Source organism: Arachis hypogaea, chromosome 15, assembly GCF_003086295.3.
Source record: "Arachis hypogaea cultivar Tifrunner chromosome 15, arahy.Tifrunner.gnm2.J5K5, whole genome shotgun sequence".
Classification (NCBI taxonomy): Eukaryota; Viridiplantae; Streptophyta; class Magnoliopsida; order Fabales; family Fabaceae; genus Arachis; species Arachis hypogaea.
In genome coordinates, this window is record NC_092050.1 from 20,458,898 (window position 1) to 20,481,250 (window position 22,353).

Genomic DNA, 22,353 nt, shown 5'->3' on the forward strand with positions numbered 1-22,353 from the left:
TTCGTGTCCGAGTTGCGAGCCACCTTCCTCACTCGTGATTTGACCGAGTCGAACGTGCCTTGCTTGAGAGGGAATCACGCCTCGTCGCGGCAATTCAAGAGAAGGATCAGGAAATCGCCTCCCTCAAAGTGAAAGACAGTATCCACAGCTTGGATAAGTTGAACCTCCAATCGCAGCTCAAGGAGTTCAGAAATGGAGGATCAAAGGTCTTCGTTGAGGTTAAGAAGGAGGAGAATGTTGATTCTGATTCGAGCGATGCATTGTTTTGAGATGGAGAACCAATTGGAAAAAGAGAAGGGTGTGAGTGAGTCTCTTAGGGATAGGAACATGCAGTTGGAATTTGAAAAGTCTGAGCTCTTGGGAGAGAAGAAGAAATGGGATGATCAAAGATGTGTTGTTGATGATCTTAAGAACAGGAACATCGAATTGGAAGATGAAAAGTGTGGGTTATTGGAGGAGAAGAAGAAACGGGATGATGCTAAGGGTGGGATTGATGGGTTGAGGGAGGAGTAGAGACATGGTGCCGATGAGGCATCGGTTGAGTATTGGAAGAGGAAGTTCATTGAATTGAGTGAGAGGGTTTCGAGGTTGGAGAGAGAGACTACAGAGGATGAGAAGCAAATATCTTTGGATGATGATGGAAGTGGTGGTATTGTTGGCGATGACGGTAATGGGAGCAACAGTGAAGAGAATAAAACGGGTGTTGAGAAAGATGCTTTGGAAAGGAATGAAAATGTTGGTCTTTCTTCAAGGGATTCGGCTACACTAATCATACCAAGCAAAGATGGTGCTGGTGTTACTGCTGCTTCAGGTAATTGGATATATAATCTTGATTTTAATTGGAAATTTACTGAATTGGTAGAACTTGATGGAATGCATGTAATTTGCAAAGCTTTGTGGATAGTGTTTGGTATAATTTATAGGAAGAATCTATTTGTATATCCTTTTTTGTTTCATCTTTTTTTTTTCCTTGAAAAAAATGGTGGAAAATTTTACTAAAGAAAGTTGAGAACCTTGTAGGGTATAAAATCCGAGGGTCAAAATTGAGTGTTCATATAGCGATACTAATTTTTTGTGTGAGGTTTAGGTCATGACTGTGATTTGTTTTGTAAAAAGTAAAACAATGACGTTTTTGGTGATTCATTTTGTCAATATGAAACATAGAGCTATATCAATTGATGATTGTTTTTTCTTTTGTATTTTGGGAATTTCATGTTGTAACTTAACCCTGTAATTGAGATAATTCAAAGAAGGGAAAGTAAAGGGAAGGTTTAGATATTAAGGAAGGAGAGTCTAGTTAATTATTTGCATCATGGTTCTTTTGATATTAGATTTTTTATGAACAAGAGGGTCGAGGACCCAAAACTAACTATAACCCCTTACAAAAGAAATACCCGAACAATCATGTGCCAACAAATGGAGGATGTCAGGAGGAGCAGCATCAAAGAGGTGGACACCAAAAGGCAACTCATGTCCTTTCTTGGCAAGATGATCCGCTACAAAATTTGCTTCGCGAAGAGTATGGGACCATTGAATATTAGGAATACGACATGCTAACATGCAGATATCAGCAACCAGAGGAGCACAAGGATGGGAATCAGGACACCCTTTCTTGATGAAGTTTAAAGCCGAGATAGAATTTGACTCCACAATGATGTTCGTGATATTATTAGCAGTCGTAACTTGTAAGCCATGAATAATACCCCAGAGCTCTGCTTGCATTATAGAGCAGCTCCCCAAATTGCAAGTGAACTCCTTCAAAAAGTGACCAAGATGGTTTCTAATAGCACCACCACAAGCAGCACCATTTGAGTGAGAAACAAATGAACCGTCCACATTGAGCTTGAGACCGCCCTCTATAGGAGGAAACCAGCGAACCAATTTGCTTTCTTTTGGAGCATTAGATTGTGAATGTTGAAGCTTATTGATAAGTTTATTGAACTCACTATGATGTACCCTCACTTGAACCAGCCGCACAGAGGCTGGGGTATTATCATTATCAAAAACAAACTTATTACGAAAATACCATAGGGAGGAGATAGTAACTCCAAAGAGACAAGGACAATCTCCTTTCCAGGTAAGATTTAGCATCAACCAGTCGTAAAGGTTCAGATTGAAGAAACTCACAAGACCAATGTTACGTAAAAGGGGAACCCAGATTCTCCTAGCAAACTGACAATCGTGGAGGACATGAATGATGGATTCGTCACAAGTGTTGCAACGCGGACAGGTTGCAGTATTGGAAAGGTGACATCGGGTTCTTTCTGTAACACCCTACTACACAGTGTTTTACGCTTAAGTCGTAGAACAGAGGTAGTGTGGTATAACAGACCTCTAAACAGTAAAGATATACATATAATACTGAAAGAAATAATATACTAGGAGCCTTGAAACAAAACGGGTAAACAAAATCGCAAAATAAAAAGCGCAACGCTCAAGGAATAGGATTACTTGCATGCTAAGAGACCTAATAGGAACATGATAAAGATAAGCAGAAGGATAAAGGAAAGCCAAGGTAACAGCATAACTAGCCCCTGACTCAGCCTGCGAAGCTAAGGCTGGCCGGAGGATATATATATATACATATAAACATACTTAAGTATCCCCAAAATACACCAAAACATCAAAGTAAACTCCTATCTCTCCCTAATCCTCTAAAAGGAGCAGCATACACAAGTTACTTGGAGAGTAAGCTAAACAAATATATACATATATACAACCAAAAACCAAAATACACCCAAGGACTACTTCGCTTCCCAAGATCCAGACGTCTAGCGAGGAGCCTCTCGACCTGCATCTGAAAAACAACAATACAATATGGAATGAGAACCGGAGGTTCTCAGCATGGTAAAAGTGCCACGCGCATAAGAAATACGGTCCTGAGAATGCCATAGGCAATCCTAGAACTCCGTTATTCAATTATCCAACTTAAGTACTAAACAGAAGCCATAAACAGGGGTAGGTATTCTAAATCTGCCTAACTTACTCAAGTTCAAGCTTAACCTAACACCAAACCATTTCCTCTGTTTCCTCCATCCTTTCATCATTCAGAATGTAACAGAAACAAGCAACCAAACAAGTTCACGCACAAGTAATGATCAAATAGTACAAATAGCAAGTATAACAAATAGCAGGTAATATATATCAATTAGGCATACCCAAAAAAATGCATAGCAATCAATACAAACAAATGCATATGATGCATGCCTGTCTTATGGCTGATGGGGCCCATCTGTCGGTTATCCAGCCAACCCGACAAGTCCGAAAACCTTAGACTGTCCCCCGTCGCGCATCCCCAAGAGTCTATGCATAGAGTTCACATTCATATTTCATAAAATCACTCAATGGGGGCTATCCATACCCGGGAATTTATACGTGCCCGGTCACCCTTACGACGTAGGGTCAACAGAGTATCGAGATTCAACCTGGAACACGTGATGGCGAGCCACGGCTCTTACCCAGGGAACTCGTATCTCAGATAGCATTATTCATAAGCCATTTCATAGTCATAATCATTATTTAATCATTCATCAAGCCATGGCATATTAACTCCTTTTATTAACAACCTCCCTTTCACATTTTTCATCGTCACTCCCTTATAATTCAACTTGATTACCCTTTCCGGGTCCTGACCAAACTTTTTATCAAACTCTTCTCATCCTTCTTAATATCGAATAATCTTAAAATCAACCCAACTCTAACATTAAATCAATCACATCACACGAGGATTGAACTTTAACTTCTCGAACTCATGACTATCACTAAGACATCCTCGACACTTTATTTTCTTTTCTGTTTCTAATATAGCAAATGAACTCGGAATTGCACAAACTTTATGTCCAGGCGTTCATATTGAAATAAGCTTTCTAACAAACAAAATATCATAATTTTCTGATTTTTTTAGCCTCAGGAATAAAGGAAAAACCGTGACTGCTCTGCAGTGCATAAAACCAGAAAAACAGCAGCAGCATGTGATATTCAAAATTCAATATAAAATCCAAGTTAAATCCAATGACTTTGAAAATTAATATAGTTAAAATTTACTCATCCAGGTTTCTTTCTCAATTGGTTCTGAGTCAATACCATTTTTAATGAAAAAGTTACATTACCTGGAAGTTAAGTAAAAATGAGACAAAATCTGTTTTAAAAACCAACAAGCTTAGTACCTTTCAATTGGAATAACTTTTATTACAAAACTCCAATTAAGCTAAATTTTGATTTGAGAACCCCTAGCTCATCCAAAAACAAGTGTGTCTTGGTTGCAACCCAATTTCTATTTAATTCTAAGAGTTACAAGCATTGGAAGTTGATGCATAGCTTGCTGAAATCTGTTTCTTTTTAGTTTTGACCACCAATATTCAAAAATTCACAGCTCCCAATCCTCAACTCTTAAAATTCTGAAATTTTAGAGAAATAAAGCAAGTTAATCAAATTTTATAACAAAATTGGTTTCGCTCCAAAACTCAACTCGTAAAAGTCGCAGCAAGACAAACAAGTTGCTGCCTGTTTGATCTTTTCTGCTGCTGGACAGATTTAACAACCTAACTTTAAAAATTTGCCATAAATTGTATATTTAACAAAAAGGTCCCAAAATTTCCAGTTTAGTTCCTTATATTCCCAAGTTTAGCCCAAACTTGGTCTCATGTAATTCCGATCATTACATAATTAGTTACAGTATATACAATACCACCACAACACAACTCTACATCCTTATTAACAAACACCAATTCTAATCTATCATAAATAAATATAAGAGCACACCATTAATAGCATTCACACCTCATAATTCTAATATATAAATTCACTAGCAAATCTATTCTAACAACATTACAAGGCTAATCATTAAATACAACAAACAATCCAACTTATTCTATGGTTCCTCTAACCTAAGTTTTCACAACACCGTAAATATTAAACGTGCGAAACTTAAACCATACCTTGGCCGATCACTTAATTCACCCAAGGCAGCTTCTCAACATAAAATCACAGCCCCTCGAAGCTCAATCAAATAGCCCCAAAGCAAGCCTTGTCACCAACAAAGTTCCAAGTAATCCAAATTCAAGTTCAATGCATAAACACCCTCTTAAACTACACCTAATACACATATATATGTTCCAATTCAGTTCTCTATTACCAAAAACAAGATTGAGCTAGGGTTAGGGTGTTCTTACCATACCCATATGCTCAATAGCTTGAGCCCACAAGTTCCGGAATCTAACTTGAACCTAGAACACAAAAATTGGACAAGATTCACTATAGGTTTTCAAGTTTACCAAAGAAAGAGGGATAGAGATTCTGAACTCAATAGAAGGCTTACCAGAGAAATTGTTTAGATAGAAAGGTAGAGCTCGACGCGCTGAGCGCGTGGCCGCGAACGGTGCGGCAATCGGAGCCCGGATGAGGAAGTTATGGTAGTTGGAAGGAATGGTGAGGGTTAGGTTTCTTCTCTTCTCCCCCTTGCTGTGTTTTTCGTTGCTGTGGTGAAATGGAGAAGATGAAGCTGCTGCTTCATTTATGTTAGGGGCCCGGTTGAACCCATGGGTCCGGTTTGGGTCCCGGTTCAACCGGTTCGGCCCTTCCGGTCTGATTTTGGGCCAAATTATCGAAATTGGTATCAAAATTCTCGTTTCGATGAGCTCTATCCTATTTTGATATTAGTTTTGTATTTTTAACTTTCCTAATTAAAATTCAATTTACTAACTAATAATTTACCGATTTTAGCGGGGTTTACACTTTCCAAATTTGTCAAGATAGCACCGTGATAGGTCAGCCACATAAAAGACCGGATCCTTTCAGGTCCTTTCCAAGATCAGATCGGGCTGAACAACCTATCATTCTGACTAGAAGAGTCTCCGTTGAGCTTCTGGTATGTCTTCTTCAGGTTGAAGGCTCCATCTGAGGAAAGGTTCCAAGCAATATGATCACTTTGTTTCCAAGGTGAAGGGGTGCAATAGCCACTATCTTTTTAATAACATCCTCGGCCAGCCAAGTCTCCAGCTTCCCCACGTCCCAGTTCCCTATGACCAAAAGAAAGTCCGTAAGAAAACTAAACTCATCAATATTAAAACTAACCTGATTAGCATGTTGCACCAACGGCCCTAACTCAGGGACCCAATTATGGTTCCAAAAATTAATTTTGGATCCATCTCCAATTCTCCAGATGTGGTTTTGTTGAACTTCAGGCCAAACTCTGCAAATGCCTTTCCAAAAATTTGATTCTTGTCTCTTCCTTTCCACTCTTGGAATAATGTCATTCCCTCCGTTGTATTTTGAGCGAACCACCTTCGCCCAAAAAGAATCCCTCCTTTCTACTAGGCCCCAACCCGCTTTTACCATGAACACGTGGTTCATAGTGCTGGCGTGGCGAATACCTAACCCTCCTGACTTTTTAGGCTTACAAACTTTATCCCAGCTTAGAAGGTGAATCCTTCTGGAGCTGTTAGTTTCACCCCCAAAGAAAACTCCTGCATTTACGATAAAGTAGAGACAAAGCAGTTTGCATAGTATAAGTAGGTAAAGAAGAAAGAACAGATTTCACCAGAGTCGCTCTGCCAGCTAAGGATAAGGATGAGGCCTTCGAAGAATTTAATCTCGCATTCAACTTGTTAATGATATCGTTGAAAGTATGCTTCGAAAATTTGGAATGTAGGAGAGGAACCCCCAAGTATTTACCGAGAACATCCGTCTTGGAGAAGTGCAGAGCACTACTGATTTCGGCGCGCACATTGTTACCCACATTTTTTGAGAAGAAAACTCTAGTTTTTTCCTGGCTAACTCTCTGACCAGAACTATCACAAAAGGCTGCCAAGCACTTGTTAATAATCTCAGCTTGTTCAAGTCTAGCTTCTGAGAAAAGAATGAGATCATCCGCAAAACACAAATGAGATAAGGCAGGCCCATCCCTTTTAAGGCGAATATGTTTCCAGAAGCCATGATCAACTGCCGCATTAATGAGCTGAGAGAGCCTTTCTATACAGAGGACAAATATATAAGGGGGGATGGGGTCTCCTTGACGAATGCCTCTAGAAGGAGTAAATTCATCAAGTTCTTCACCGTTCCATAAAACTCTCATTCTGGCTGTAGAAATGCAATGAAGAATAAGATTAACCATCTGAGAAGGGAAACCAATATCCTTGAGCGTTTCTTCAACAAAACTCCACTTGAGCCTATCATAAGCCTTCTCCAAATCAATTTTGATAGCCATCCACCCTCTCGAACCTTTTTTATTTCTCATTGAATGAATCACCTCCTGAACAATAATAATATTGTCAGAGCTTTGTCTACCTAGAACAAAACTACATTGGGTGGGCTGCACAATATTGTTCATGAGCTTCCGCAGTCGATTAGCAATAATCTTGGTAACCACTTTATAAGTGACATTACAAAGACTGATGGGGCGCATTTGCCTGAAGCTGGTAACCGGGTCAGATTTAGGAATAAGGGTGATAAGGGTTTCATTAATTTCCCCAACTTTCTCTGGCTCCACAAAAATTTGTTGCACCAAGGAGCACAGATCAGTTCCAACACGATCCCATTGACTTTGATAGAAAACAACTTGGAGGCCATCTCTTCCCGGTACTTTAAAACTTCCCATATTAAAAATAACTTCCTTAATCTCCATATTAGAAACCATGCTGCCGATCTGGTTGAGCTCTTCACTACTAACGTTAGGGAATGAATTACTGAGAACAAAGGGAACATCAGGCAAGAAGTCCTTATAAAGATCCACAAAAAAATTCTTAGCTAAGTCTTCTAATAACTTTGGCTTAGTGATCAAATTACCAAAATCATCAATGAGGGAAGTTACTTTATTCCTTCTTCTCCTAACCATAGTTGAGCCATGAAAAAATTTTGTGTTTCGGTCACCAAATTCAATCCACTTACCATCTTATGACCAGATTCTTCAGATCTCCTATTCTGAAGGTTTTCCAGAAAATAATTACGATTAACACTAGTAGCCAAACTGGAGGCAATACCTTGAAGCCTTCTCAAGAGAGTTCTTTTTCTCTTGAAAATATCCCCAAAAATATTTTTATTCCAATCTTTTAAAGAATTTTTAAAGCTGACAACAACACTGTTCCAAGAAGAAGAGACATCCCAGGAATTAGAAACCAAATTTGAAAAATCCGGATGCGCCAGCCAAGCCACAACAAACCGAAAAGGCCTCCGATTCCTATTTTGAAAGGAAGCAGTGTGTAGTTGCAGACAAATAGGAGAGTGATCAGAATTAAAATTGGGCAAATGCCTCAGGGTGCCCTCAGGGAACGATAATTGCCACTCCAAATTGCTCAACCCTCTATCCAATCTCTCAACAATGTTACCTCTTCTCCAAGTAAATGGCCAACCCACAAAACTCAGATCAATAAGCCTACAGTCTGAGATACAACTCTGGAAATCAGGACAAGCACTATGAACAACATTAGTAGAGCCTCCCCTTCGTTCATAATCGTGGAGCGTAGCATTGAAATCACCTAGAAGACACCAAGGAATGGTAATATTACTCGCCAAGGATCGCAAATTACTCCAAAGGATTCTTCTGTTAACGCGATGGGGCTACCATACACCGCAGATAGGAGCCAGGGGGTCGAGTCACCACCAACAACCTTGAGATGCACCATCTGGCTATTATGATCCAGGACATCAATCTTTCAAGTACCAGAGTCCCAGAGGCACCAGATCCCACCAGATCTGCCATTAGCTTCAACAATGAAAGAGCTACCGAACCCTATATTATTCCTAATCCAAACGCCACGCGACCTACTTATCTGAGGCTCTAACAGAATAATGAAATTAGCACTATATTCTTTTCTGAGGTCTCTAATAAGAGAGTGGAAAAATTTACTACCGGCACTCCGACAATTCCAACAGATAACATTCATTATAACAAGCAAAAAAGGATAGGGGAGTCACCAGCGACAACGTTACACCTGGGTATGAGACCCTGACTTGCCATTCTGCTACCAAGGGATAAATCCCTCTCTTTGATTTTTTTTACCACCAGAATCAATCATACTCTCATCTGGGGGCCTATCGAGATCTTTTCCTGGACTCCGCACAGCCTCTATATCCATATGAGAGTCAGAGGAGCTTGCATTCATCAGTAGAGAATTATTCCTTACCACAGAACCTTCATGACCTGTAGCAACTTGCTTCATAGCAACAAAAGCCTCATTCTGCTCTCTTTGAAGTTTTCGCATATACTCCATCACTACCCCTTCCATATCATTAGTTTCACGAGACTTCTTCGTAGGAGACACGGTGACAATGCTCTTGGAAGCTTCAGGAGAGGAGGAAGGATTCTTGATGACTATTTTAGGATTAGGCTTTAACCCTTTTTCAGATCCTTGTGGCCCAACTTTATTAAAGGGGCCCATTTTACCACTGTGAATTTTTACCTGCACCAACCCGTAAGACTTTTTTTGAATGATTTGACTCTTATTATTCACTATCAAGGCCTTTGAGGCCTCGGGGCCACTTGAAGCTATAATGGCTTCCTCTTGCATGGAATTCTTAGCCGAAGAATTTATTCCTTCCTCATTCAAAGTAATAAAACGTGAGCCATTAGCATTGGTGGGCATATCATCCTCATATTCTCTTTCCTGATTATTAGGTAGATCTTGACCAATCATGCCTCCAATCTTTCCTTGATTATTCATGCCCTTTTTCCGCCTAAAGTTACGTTTAACTAACATCCATGGCCCAAAATCAGGGGAAATTTGATTCCCTTGATTACCACCGCTAGGATCTTGATTCTTTCCATTTTGGTTCTCAGTCTCGACAGATGGTGGATCTTCGAAAACCATAGTGTTCCCTTCCGCGCTAGCTTCATGGCCCGCCGTCTTACCCACCGGTTCATCAGTGCATAAATCAGACCTGTGACCATACTTGCCGCAGGAGAAGCAAATTTGGTGCAGTCCTTCATATTCAATATAGAGTTCTGATCTAAGAACCGAGATCCTAGGGACAATTTTTTGGCAAGATCAATTTCGATACAAATTCTAACAAAGCGTCCTCTAGAATGGATTGAGGTTGACCGGTCAATTTTGAGCATGTGACCAATAGTAGACCTAACTCTCCATAGAAATTTATGGTTATAGAGCTCAATAGGGAGGTTTGGTATCCGAATCCAGGCAGCAATTTTTTTCACTGCTTTCTTAGATTCCAAGAAAAAAGGTCGCCATCTTTGCACAATGAGATAGTGTCCGGCAATCATCCAAGGTCCTTCCATTAAAGCATGAGAGTAGTCTTCTGCATCTGCAAAGTGAACTAAAAAATAATTACGATCCATATCAATAACATTAATAGAGCCTTTCTTACCCCAATCTCTCTTTAAACGTTGTTCCATAAATCCTAAGCCAACTCTTTTGCCCAAAAGCTTGACATAGAGTGCGGATCTCCATGGTTTACACCACTCGTCAAACTCTTCCTTCGAAATAGGAATGGTGGGACAAGGATTGAACGGTTCCTCTTCATGGGTGTCTTTATCCGCATCTTGGTACCATCTATTCTCTGGATCCGGTATGTCTTCATTAACCTCTTCCATGTCAACATGCTCATCCTCAATGATAGAGCCCGCCACGGTGAGGAGCGTATCCTTATACGAGATTTTGGAAGCTCCCGACTTATTTCCATCACAAGGACCAGTAACTTCCATGTCCTCGCTTGGTTGATTAAGATCAACACTGGCACGCGTTTTCACCTTTTTAGTACTACGCTGCACTAAGTCTTCTTCTTGCTTAGAAACCCTAGCAGAGCCTTTCTTAGTCATTTTTCTATTATAATTAGTTGACCAATCGTTTTGTAACTCTTTTGATATTAGATGAGAATCTAAGTTTGCATTTTTGTTTTGGAGGTAAGCTTATGCTGGTGTCTTCAGCTGGGTTAGACCTTTGTAACCATTTTTGCTGTATACTGCATTTTCTGTTAGGCATGTTATTGAGTGCATGATATTCACATTTACTTGAATTAGATATGGCATTGCCTTCTATTCCATGGCATTAACATCTGCATTCAGTTTAAATCTTTTTGGAAGTTCATTTACTGTGATTATGAAATTACAAGCAACAATATTTTCTGGTTGGCCACTTAGATTTTGTGAATTTCGTTTAAAGCAGAGTTTTTGTCGGTGATCAATGTAGCATTAATCTCATTAGTAGATCAATCCATTTTGTGTTAGAACTGGTATCACATAGGGATAATGAACAATAAGCCATAACCGAATTGAGCAGAGGATATGAAACATGTAACTGGTTTCTGTTTTATTTGAGTCATGTTGCCTTAAGTACTTTCGTTATGTTAAAGAAATGCCTATTCTCATATGTATGTCTAACTATGGTGGAAAGTGGAACTAAATGTGCTCAATTACCAAATTAACTAGATGCTAGATCTTCATGAATTCTGTAATAATAAATTAACAATTTGGCTTCAGAGTATTTCTTTTCATTTTCATAGCTTGCATATTCTGTTGGCAAATGTAATATCATGGCACTCTAACATATATCACTTTGTTTCCAGCAAAGGGAAGTTTGGGGACAGCAGCTGTGAACTACATAGACAGTGATGAAGATGAGTGTCACAGCGAACATTGCAGAGGAAAGACACTAAGCTGAAGGTTATGGCGGATAATGAGATTCCGAGTTCTTCAGGTGCTGTCAAGCGAAAGCAGCGTCCAAGTGCTTCTATAAGTGATGTCGGTAGGAACAATGACGTCTTGGATGGCTCAGATTGTGATACTGCCAGTAACAGTTGCAGTTCTTCTTCTGGTTCATTATATAATATATGGATCAGCTTCCGTTGAGTTCACTTACAAGTAAAAAGAGAATGAGAACTGAGCCAGACACTCTTTTGGTTCGAACTCTTCACCAAAGTAAGTGACAGGCGGTGTGCATAAGAAATATATGTATGAAATATTGAATGACTTGTATATATTCGTTTTTACTGGGCATTTCGTGTTTTGTCTATATCAAAATGTAATGAAACGTCCTCTTTGAAAAGAAAATGTCCAAATGTTCTTAATTTTGTTTCAATTCTAATAGCCTTCCCCTAGTCTCTTAAATCAATTCTTCTGGGAAAGCAAGAACTATATTTTCCACTATATGTTGCTTAAGAGATGTAGTCATGTAGATTATTTTATTTTTTGTTACATAAAGATCTATATTTTCTTCATGGGATTTCGATATAGTTATTGATCCTGTGCTTTATTATTTAGTGTCTTTCTCTTTCCTAAACATGGATGTGTATTTACTTCACTTCACTTCACTTCACTTCACACAAGTTATTTTGTTGAAGATCTTGTACTATCTAGTCATAGATGTAAAAACAACTTAAAAAACCTTCTCCTTGATGTTTTAATATGTTTCTGATGTGATAGCTAAAAGCTTACATTTATAATGATCTCATACTAGTTTCCAAGTTTTTTATTGAGAACCCATGTTTTCTTGCGCCCATTGTGAACTGAGTTCATAATTCATTTTTGCGTTTTATACTAACAAATTTATATCCTTATGTGATATTTTTAAGTTATTTAACGTTAACGTTAAAAAGTTAGCTGCAAAAATATCGTTAAAATATTTTCAAATGGTACAAAATAAGCAAAAAATATAAATTTTTTATAAGCAAATTATTAGTGTATTTGATTCGAAATTTTGTAAGAGTGGTTATATTATTAATTAATTATATAGAAAGCACATCCAAAAAACAGAACTAAAATCTGATCTTTATATTTTTTTTATCATTTTTAAAAACGTTTTTGACCATTCAGAAAAAATTGCAAAAAAATATTCACTTAATATAAAATTACTAAAGTATAAAGGTAAAAATATTTTATTTTTTGATGATAGTTAAAAAAAATTACATCAAAATTCAACCTCTAAAATTTTATTTGAGAATTTAACAATTTAATATTTTTCTTGATTTTTAAATTATTTTAAGATTATTTCGAGAGTTATAATTGGAGACATTTTTGTGGTTTGCTCTCATTTTTTTCATTGAACCAAATGATACCAAACCGAACCGCACCGAACCACCAATACAAATGAAATGAATATCCCCTGCATAAACCCAAGCAGTAACACACAAACTCGGTGACACTTTTTAATTTGAATATGGAAGCAAAAGTGGTGAAGCAGTAACACACACAAACCCGGTGACACTTTTTAATTTGAATATGGAAACAAAAGTGGTGTTGGACTCGGATATGGAAAATACAGGTGCTTCACAGCCATGTGGTGTCAGTGGAACAGAACTCGGACCATGTGAGTTGACGGTCCGAATTGCGTTTGATATTCCATTTCATAAAAAAATTGACAACAACAAATAACTCGGAGGGTCCGTTTTCTAGCTTTCGAAATTCATATTTGCCCAACCACAAGTCGGACCATGCGATTTCTTAAGCAAAATTTTTAAAATCAAACAACTCGCATGGTCCGATTTGTGTACTCAGGTTTTTCAAATTTTTAACACAAATCGAACCCTTCGATTTGTGTACTCTGAATTTTTTTCAACTTTTTAAACACAAATCGGAGGGTCCGATTTGTGTTCTCCCACAATTTTAAAAAACACAAAAAATTACTATGTTAAAGTATATCACTCATTTTGTTTCCATATCAAAAATTTTTAGCCACCTGGTGATTCTCAATCCCCTGAACAACTTTACATTGAACCACAACTACGGAATTATATTTAGCTTGCAAAATTTCGAACTACTTAATGATAAATTTCAATGCTTTTCATTGATAGGAGGGGAATATTCTAATTACCATCATTTTCAATTAGGGACGTTCAAAATCGATCCGAATCGAACCAAAAAAATAAAAAATCAAACAAATCAAAAATAAAAAAATCGAAAAAACATGTTTTGCTATTTTTATTGCAGTTCGATTTAGTTTTCGATTTTGATAATAAAAATCTTAACCGAATTGAACCGAACCGATAAAGTAAAAAAACCAAGCCCACCCCACCCCCAAATGAACGTGACCTAACTTCTTCTAACCCAGTAACCCCCACGTCCCACCCCCAAACGGAACCTAGCCCCTCTCTTCTCAGTTCTCACAGTCTCGCTCTCTGCACCCCCAGCGCCGGCGAGACCGTTCCTCCCACCACCTCGCAGCGCCGCGAAGCCTTCCTCCCAACGCCGCCGAATCTTTCCTCCCACTGCTCCCAGGACCTCCTCGCGGACAGAGAGAGCACCACCCTCGCACAGTCGCACCCAGCAGGCCAGCAGTAGCACAGCACCACCCACTCACCCAGGACCACCCAGCGGACAGAGCACCACGCCACCACCTAGAACAGCACCACGCCACCACCCAGCAGCGTTTCTGGCCACCCACAACACAACACCTCCCACCCAGTCACCGATTCAAGTCAGAGATGGAGCCCGAGCCACCGAGTCAGGTATGTAATTTGACCGAAATTGCTGTTCTGTTTGTTGTTCATTTTCAATTGCTGTTCTGTTGAATAACTGAAACTGCTTTGGTTTGTACTCTGTATTGTTGGTATTGTTGAATATCTGTTATCTGATAAAGTGATAATATCTAAAAACTTTATCTGAAACTGCTTCTGGTTTATTATTATTATTAGTTTTTCTGGAAAAATAATATAAAATAAAAAATTACTTTTGAAATGATTTAGTATGATTTATCAAGTCTTTGGAGGTTCTGGATCTTGATAGGAAGAGATTGAAATCAGTATGGTAAGATAAATTTGAATAATGAGAAAATGGAAGCAGATTTGAAGTATTAGATTACCTCCGTTATTGTATCTGCTATCTTTTAATAGGTTTAGTATTGACATCATGAAGGTAACATATAAATAGAGAAGTCTTGGAACTTGGGCAGTTAAGGTTATATTTCAATTGTTATCTGATGGTCACTACTGTTTGATTTGTACAATATGTAACAGGTTTCTGTCTACGATGGTCTAGGTATAAAGGTGGACCAGCATTACCGAGGAAGTTGATCTCGCAGGGTGCTGCACAGAAGCAATATAGTGTTGAGGTTCACCCACTCATTTTGAAGTTGACTGATGCCAGAGATAACAGTGTGTCAACTGTAAAATTAAGCAAAAAGGTACCAATTGATTTCATATGGGGTTGTCTTGTTGGTTTTGCGGTTATGTTGCACTAAGTACAGATGAGTATCGAATCCGTTAAAGTACGACACCTATTCAATTTTAAAAGCATATGTAATACACATTGGCATTACTATGTCAATGATATTCATCTCTTATCCAAAAAGAAAAAATACTGTTGAGTATTTTTATGTGAGGAAGACATTGGAACACTGACATTACTTGATAGCCTATTGCAAGTAAAGAACATGATTTGCTATTATAGGTAAAGTTCTTCTATTCTTTCTTATTAGCATATTTTCCAAGGCCATCTACTTTGGTTCTAACTTGGCATAATGTGATAATTGAAATGTTAGACCAATGTAGTTCTGATTATTGCTTTTCTGTTTCTCTGTTATATTTTAGGCAAACATAAGGGAACTATATGAACTGGTGTTCAAAATCAAAGGAGTAGAACAAAAAAAGGTGCTTATTTATTTATTTTTATATTTTTCCTTATGTGGTTATGTTTTGCTTTCTTTTTCCCTCATCTGTAATCAATAATGCTTTCCCCTTTTGTCTTTCTTTTCTTTTCCTGGTTAAAAATTATGTTAGGCCTGTATTTCGGATTACTTCAATTTAAACAAACATTCAGGCTAGCTGTGTCAGACCAGACAAGTATGGTAGTATTTTTTTGAATTGATTGAAAAAACCAAATAAACCGAACCAAATCAAACCGATTTTAATGTTGAAGAGCTTCTTAATTCTTGACTATAAGTTATTATTGAAAGTTCCGATAATAGCTTATAGTAACTATGTAAGAGTGACAGAGAGATAATAGATAATACTGTATGCATTTATATACTATTTTCTTTGGCAACGTGTCTACCATATTTAATGATAGAAATCCCAAATAATTTGTAAGCAGGATTAAGCTTGATCCCTTACGTAGGAATTTGTTTTCCTCCTCAGAACATGATATTATCATGTCCCTAAATAAAAGATGACAAAGCATGAATATCCATATATATATATATATATATATATATATATATATATATATATATATATATATATATTCCTTTTGTGTTATGGAAAACAAAGACAAAATTCCTCAAGAGGGGTCCTCCTTGGACCTTGATACTGGTTCTGGTTGTACTATGATTAGATGAGATTTTATGAAAGATGAAATGAGTTCCTTTTTTCTATCCATGATTATTTATTTATTTATTTATTATTCTTTTTTGTTGTGTTACATTGATAAATCTATTCACTACTTTATTCTGCTTAACTAATGATCTGTATTTCCAGCAATTAGAACATATGCTCGAGGTGGACGCAAAGGTTATGATCTCTTTAGCAGCAGAAAACCAGGGAGTGCAGATTTCAGGAAAGCCTGGGCGAAGGAGATGGATGAAGATAACACTCTATGGACAGGAAGCGAAGATGAAACTGATGAAGAAAATGACTCAAAGAGTCATCTTGATAAAGAGATTAGGAAGGCAAGACAGCAAGCTAAAGAACACGCAGATCTGATCGATGCTGATGACAGTGATGAGTTAAGAAGTGTTTGGTCTGACACCGATGAAGAGAAGACGCTGTGGACTGGTGATGAAATGGACAGTGATGATGACATTCCTACAGAAGCTTATCCAAATGAAAAAAGTGATAAGTACATAGATAAATTGTTTGAGTTTGATGAAATGCCGAAATATAGAACCATCTCAGAGATGTTGAAAGCCGAACAAGAACCGGAAGAGTTGTCACCAGGAAAGCAAGCTCGGAAGATCGCTGTTGAGAATGCTCTCAAGAAACTAAAGAAAGGTCCAGATGGGAGGTACACCAATGTATGGGAAGTAATGAGTGACTTGGACATTCTTATTGGAGCATTTGAGAATGTTGTTTCAGGTCCAGAGTATGCAGAGCTTCGACAAGGAGGGCCTAAACAATTGAATATGCAATTTTTCAAGGACATACAAGCACGTATGAGAGATCCAAATTACAAATTCTCACCTGAGTTGAAATTGAGACCAAAGAGTAAACTGGTTCCAAGAAAAAAATGGCAAAAAGCACAGGCTAGAAGGAGAAAAGCACAAAAGAGGTAAAAGCCAATGGGCTTACATTGTAGTTTACCTTTGTACTACTTATGCTACTTCTTTAAGGTAGTGTTTGTTTCCAGAGACTGGGATTGGGACTTAGTATTGTGTTTGGTGGCCAAAGATTGGAACTAAAATTTCAGTCCTGGAACACAAAATTCCCTTTAGTACCTCCAGAAAATGGGAATACAGGGGACTGAAATTTTTGGGAATGGATATAGAAACTTTGATAACATTTCCTCTCAAAAATACCCTCATTTAACTTTTCAAATTCCAAATCTACCTTTTAATCTCCGTATTTATGTTAAACTAAATATAATATGGAGACATAACTCAGTTCAGCACATTTTATATCAAACACAGTACAAAGACTTAATTTAGTCTCTGTTTCCGAGTCTCAGTCTCCCTTCCAAACGTAGCCTAATAGATTAGAATACAACAACAACAAAGGCTTGTCCCATTAGAGTTGTTTCTGAGTTGGGGTTTTACGGGAAAAAGGGAAGGAAAGGAAAGGCTTGTAGTGTTAAACTTTAAATTTTTTACATTACAATCCCCTTCTTTTCCTACTCTTCCCATCCCTCCAAAATGCCAGCTCGCAAACAACCCTCTTAGACAGGGTCGGCTGCATAGTTTAGTCAATTTATAGTTAAACCTTTTCAATATTGGATGAGAATGATGTATACCAATGGATTAGATATTTCACTATTTAATCCATGCATGAATATTCTTAGTATACATATATACAGTGATGGAGAATTCTAGTAGTCATATTTAGTATGTATTATGTGTTTATTTGATTAGTCTTGAAGTCATGTCTCTCTTAGTTTTTAGCTCTTTGGAGTATATAATTTTATGGTTTCCAATGCTATGAAATTGAAATTCTAACCTATAGTACCGATGCTAGGAAAAGTATGTAGTCAAAACTGAAACAAATGTTAGTAATGTGCCTAGTCTAGACTATAACAAATGTCTAGGATAATAATTGATGTATTCTACTAGACTAAATATATTAGGTGCATTTGGTAATTGTTGAACACAAATCATTTGGAGTGAAGTAAAATTTCAATAAAAACAAATCAATTAGTAAGTCAGTATTTACTTAGATTTCGCTGTAAAAATTGTATGGTCATGCATGTAAGCAAGAAACTGGGTTGGTTTGTATACATGCTTAGTAGTACAAGCAATTAGTCCACACAATTCAATCTCTCTCACTTCCAAATCAGAATTCAGAACCTATACATACTTGATGTTATTCTTTCTTCAAAACATTCTACTTAATGATCTTGTCATTGAAGGTGGTTTGCAAATAGGAGGATGACAACTACGGTTGTTCTCATAATTTTTACCAAATTCCATTCCCCCATACCCATATTTCTGTATAACATGCACAGAAGAGTAGGAACCAAAGCTATTTGATGCCACTAAGTCCCCAATAACACCTGGTTCAGGGAAATCAGTCCAATCCAACATTTCGGACAACACCCTTGAGTGCCTACCTTTCCCTTGTCCCAAAACATATAAATCATAACGCTTTTGATCAAATTCATTAACCACTCTAGGGATATCATCATCACTTTCCACATATCTCTCTTCATACTTTATTGTATCCTTATTGTTCACTCCCATAATCCTAAAATTATTCACACGGCTATCATCCAACTCTCGTTCCTTATTCTTATCTAGCACTGCTGATAGTAGTTCCTCATGGCCAGATTCCTTTTTTTGATCCTCCATTGCAGCCTTGCCACACAAAATAATCCTCACCATAGTGAGTTGTATCCGTATCCTATGCTGTCCTGCCATCCTCCACGCAATAGCCAAGGCTTCGCGATCATGAGGACCCCCAATGAATAACATGATGATGTGCAAATTGGCATTCAACAATGAATTAAGGCCGCGATCAATGAAGAGCCCCACAGAGCATGGTGCATCTTTCATCACATTCTGGTTTATCTCGCCAAACACCTCTTTAGTTACCTCTAGGTTGCTGTCGGAGCTCCAGTGCTTGCGAAAAGGAAGGAGTACCAATGATGTTTGTTTCTCCATTGCTAGATTGTATATGTCACGGTTAATTGTCGCGAAAGGTGACATGATCATGCTGGTTTCAGCATGGTTGCCACTATGCACTTGTGCAAAGAAATGGAAATGACTTGCTATCGTTTCCATGTCCTTAGATGATTGTGATTGTGATTGTGAGAATCCGAGCGAGCTTTGATGCTCGAGTTGAACAGAGACAAGGCTAGTGACACGACCTTTGAGCTCAACGAGTTGAATTGCTGTCACTCGCAAAGAGGAGACACTGATACCACTTAAGGCCTCTAGGATATTCACCATTCCACTGGCATGGTGAGGATTGTGCACACAAACCAAGATTCGAACTTCTGTTTGAAACCCTAGGTTTTGTATGGTCCTTAGCATGTTCATCCTATAGGCTGTTTTTGGCCTGTAAATGACGTTATTGGAGACACCATGAAAGTCATTATCAGAATAGTAAGCGTCATGATTGAGAATGCGTATGCACTTATAAGCTGAAATGGCGAAAAAAGAATAAATGCACGAGTGTATTGATCAATAGAAAGTGAAAGTCTTATAAAAATATAAAAAATGATAAAAACAAGTGTCATTTCTAAAGTATACTGTTATTTATGTATGACCATGACAATAGAAAGTGATAAAATTATCTCTATCTAGTTTCAAATAACTAAAATAATAATGGGAGATAATTTATCTGATATAGAGGAGAAGACAAACTATGAAGTATTTACAGAGCACATTACTCTTTTATGCTCTCGCCATTAATCAAGTGGCGTTTTAGATGAACATACAATGATACAAGATAACAATGAGTTCATATTATTGTGTGTACTATGGGTTGATCCAGATTTAGATCTTGTCACATCCAATATCAGTATTTGTAGGTCTTTGGTGTCATTATATGAAATGGATTAATTTTGATTACAACTGTGATTCCATATACTTGAAACATTAATCTCAGATACCATTTGTCATTTATACATTGAGGGAGTTAGACAAAAAAGCACAAGAGTTATATATATACTTAGAATAAACTACCGTTTTTTACTAAAAAAGATTTAAGCACTGAAATTTTAATAATAAAAGATATAAATTGACTGGAGATCTATTAAAAAAAAAGAGTAGTTCAACAAATTTATTTAAAATAGATAATTTGTTGGGTAGTTTTGTCAAATGATTTAGATAGTTTTGTTGAACTAGTTCAATTCTCAAAATGAATCAGTTTATAGTTTTCATGATTAGAGTCATTAATATTTGAATTTTTCATGATAAGAAACAATAATTTATAGTCTAAGTTATTCAAACTATGTCCAACAATGCTATATATACTCAAGATTAGATGAACAGAAAAAATATATAGCATTTTTCTAATCAATTTAACCACCTTATTATCCCATGCAATGTTGAGCACTATGCGTGACAAGACGCCTTTGGTGTTCATAAGCAACCCAAAAGCCAAACTCTCTCTGAAAGGCATACCATAGTAGCGAGTAACTGCAAATGTTGTAACCATCTTTGTGAAGATAGACAAGATCACTATAACAACAAAACCCAAATCTACAGTCTGCAAATGTTGTAACCATCTTTGTGAAGATAGACAAGATCACTATAACAACAAAATCCAAATCTACAGTCTGCAAAATCTTAACTACATTGCACCTCAAGCCACCACTGAAAAAGAACAAGGGTGCTAAGTATCTAGATCCAAAATCATCCGATCTCTCCATCAACATCTCGGTGAAGCTTCCTCGTGGAATGGCAAGTCCGTAAATCAACGCCCCGACGAGGGGATTCACACCGAGGACATCGGTAAGCCCCGTGCAAGCGAAAAGCCCCATGATCACAAATGACAACTGGTAATTGGTCCAATCATGCTTGTTTGGTTTCTTGGCCACTATCTTCTCTAGCAAAGGGCGTAACACAAAGTGGCTTAAGAGAATAAAAGCTATGACACACGGCATTGAGAAAATTGCTCTATAACCATTAACAAGAAATGGAAACACCAATGCAAACATAATCCAATTATAGAAGTCATTGTGTGTTGCTACTGTTAATGCCAATTTTCCAAGCCTAGTGTAGAGAAGTTTAAGGTCCACAAGAATGTTTGCAAGAACAGGAACCTGTGATACTAAGAACCATAGACCATATTAAATTGCATTGGGGTCTATTATACTGGTATGTTTCAACATTATTTTTTAAGAATTTCTTGTCCACTATTATTACCAAAGAATAAATTCCGATTCCCAATATCATTGGAATCAGAGTGCTGCAAATTGCAATTATTCTGGGCTTCTTAGGTGCTCTTAAAACAAAATCTAAGTTCATCTCAAGCCCAGCCATGAGGACATAGAAGATGAGACCCACTTGTGCTATGGTTGAAACAGCAAGTAGAATCTGTATAGGGAGAAAATCTCGAAATAACTTACTCCCTCCCAATTGAAATATTGAACTTAGCAACATACCTGCCTATTGCAATAAAATATAAATTAGTTTGGCCTAATTAGTAGAAGGCAAATAAGGTTTTTTATTTTCTTTTCTCTTTATAATGGAAAAAAAATTATGTAGTGATACAAAGGCATTAGGGTTTTTAGGTGGATGCATGCTATAATGTCAATGCTGTGGTTGTTATAGTGGCTGTTACCTTAAAAACTGTTATACTAAAATTAAAATAACATATTTTACTGATTAACAATGTATTTTAATTTAGAAAATAAAAGAAAAAATATTATCAATATAATGGTGTTACTTTAATTTTAACAGTATTTGTATAAACTTTGATAGACACTATAGCTATACACACCATACACTCCACCTTTCTAGTGAATTCAAGTTCTAATTTTTAGTCATAGTATGATAGACACGGAAATAGGCATGAATAATGTAAAGCTCGTATATTTTTGTTTTAAACAAAATAAACGTGAAGTTTCTATTGAAAACAAAAAGTTTCTACTTCCTTATCTTTATTTTTCAACTGCTAAACTAAAATATATGTAAAAAGTTGCTACTTCATTATGATTTGTAAATTTCTAACCACATCATATATTTTTTTCTATTATATTATTATTTAATGATTTTTGTTATTTGTATCCAAATCTTACTATCAAGATCTAGTCTCATTACTGAAATAAGAAAGATAATAAATGCTAGTTTTTTTCGATTGGATTACAAACTCGACTAA

The 22,353-nt window shown here is 37.1% G+C and overlaps 2 protein-coding genes and 2 long non-coding RNA genes across 7 annotated transcripts; 2 read left to right on the top strand and 2 right to left on the bottom strand.

Annotated features, from left to right (window-relative positions):
• Positions 1-2,516: 2,516 nt before the first annotated feature.
• On the bottom strand, positions 2,517-5,487 carry LOC112749894 (uncharacterized). The gene is made up of 4 exons (XR_003175260.2): positions 5,318-5,487; positions 5,172-5,225; positions 4,938-5,094; positions 2,517-2,797 (listed from the first exon to the last, which is right to left on the bottom strand). It is a non-coding gene; the product is annotated as an uncharacterized lncRNA (long non-coding RNA).
• Positions 5,488-9,514: 4,027 nt separating this feature from the next.
• LOC140179624 (uncharacterized) lies at positions 9,515-12,165 on the top strand. Its single transcript, XR_011873270.1, has 2 exons — positions 9,515-10,852; positions 11,515-12,165. It is a non-coding gene; the product is annotated as an uncharacterized lncRNA (long non-coding RNA).
• Positions 12,166-13,962: 1,797 nt separating this feature from the next.
• On the top strand, positions 13,963-17,953 carry LOC112749895 (uncharacterized). Of its 4 annotated transcripts, none has more exons than XM_072218832.1 (4): positions 13,963-14,391; positions 14,899-15,331; positions 15,472-15,531; positions 16,357-17,953. In XM_072218832.1, the coding sequence occupies exon 4, from the start codon at positions 16,455-16,457 to the stop codon at positions 17,148-17,150; it is 696 nt and encodes a 231-aa protein (XP_072074933.1). In that variant the 5' UTR covers positions 13,963-14,391; positions 14,899-15,331; positions 15,472-15,531; positions 16,357-16,454; the 3' UTR covers positions 17,151-17,953. The 4 variants fall into 4 exon arrangements, with proteins under 4 accessions (XP_072074933.1, XP_072074931.1, XP_025654105.1 ...); XM_072218830.1 differs by having other exon boundaries at positions 14,899-15,065; XM_025798320.3 differs by having other exon boundaries at positions 14,921-15,331.
• Positions 17,954-18,401: 448 nt separating this feature from the next.
• LOC112748068 (cation/H(+) antiporter 15-like) lies at positions 18,402-21,515 on the bottom strand. Its single transcript, XM_025796269.1, has 3 exons — positions 21,399-21,515; positions 20,655-21,295; positions 18,402-19,584 (listed from the first exon to the last, which is right to left on the bottom strand). Exons 1-3 carry the CDS (start codon positions 21,513-21,515, stop codon positions 18,402-18,404), a joined length of 1,941 nt encoding a protein of 646 aa, XP_025652054.1.
• Between the last annotated feature and the right edge of the window lie 838 nt (positions 21,516-22,353).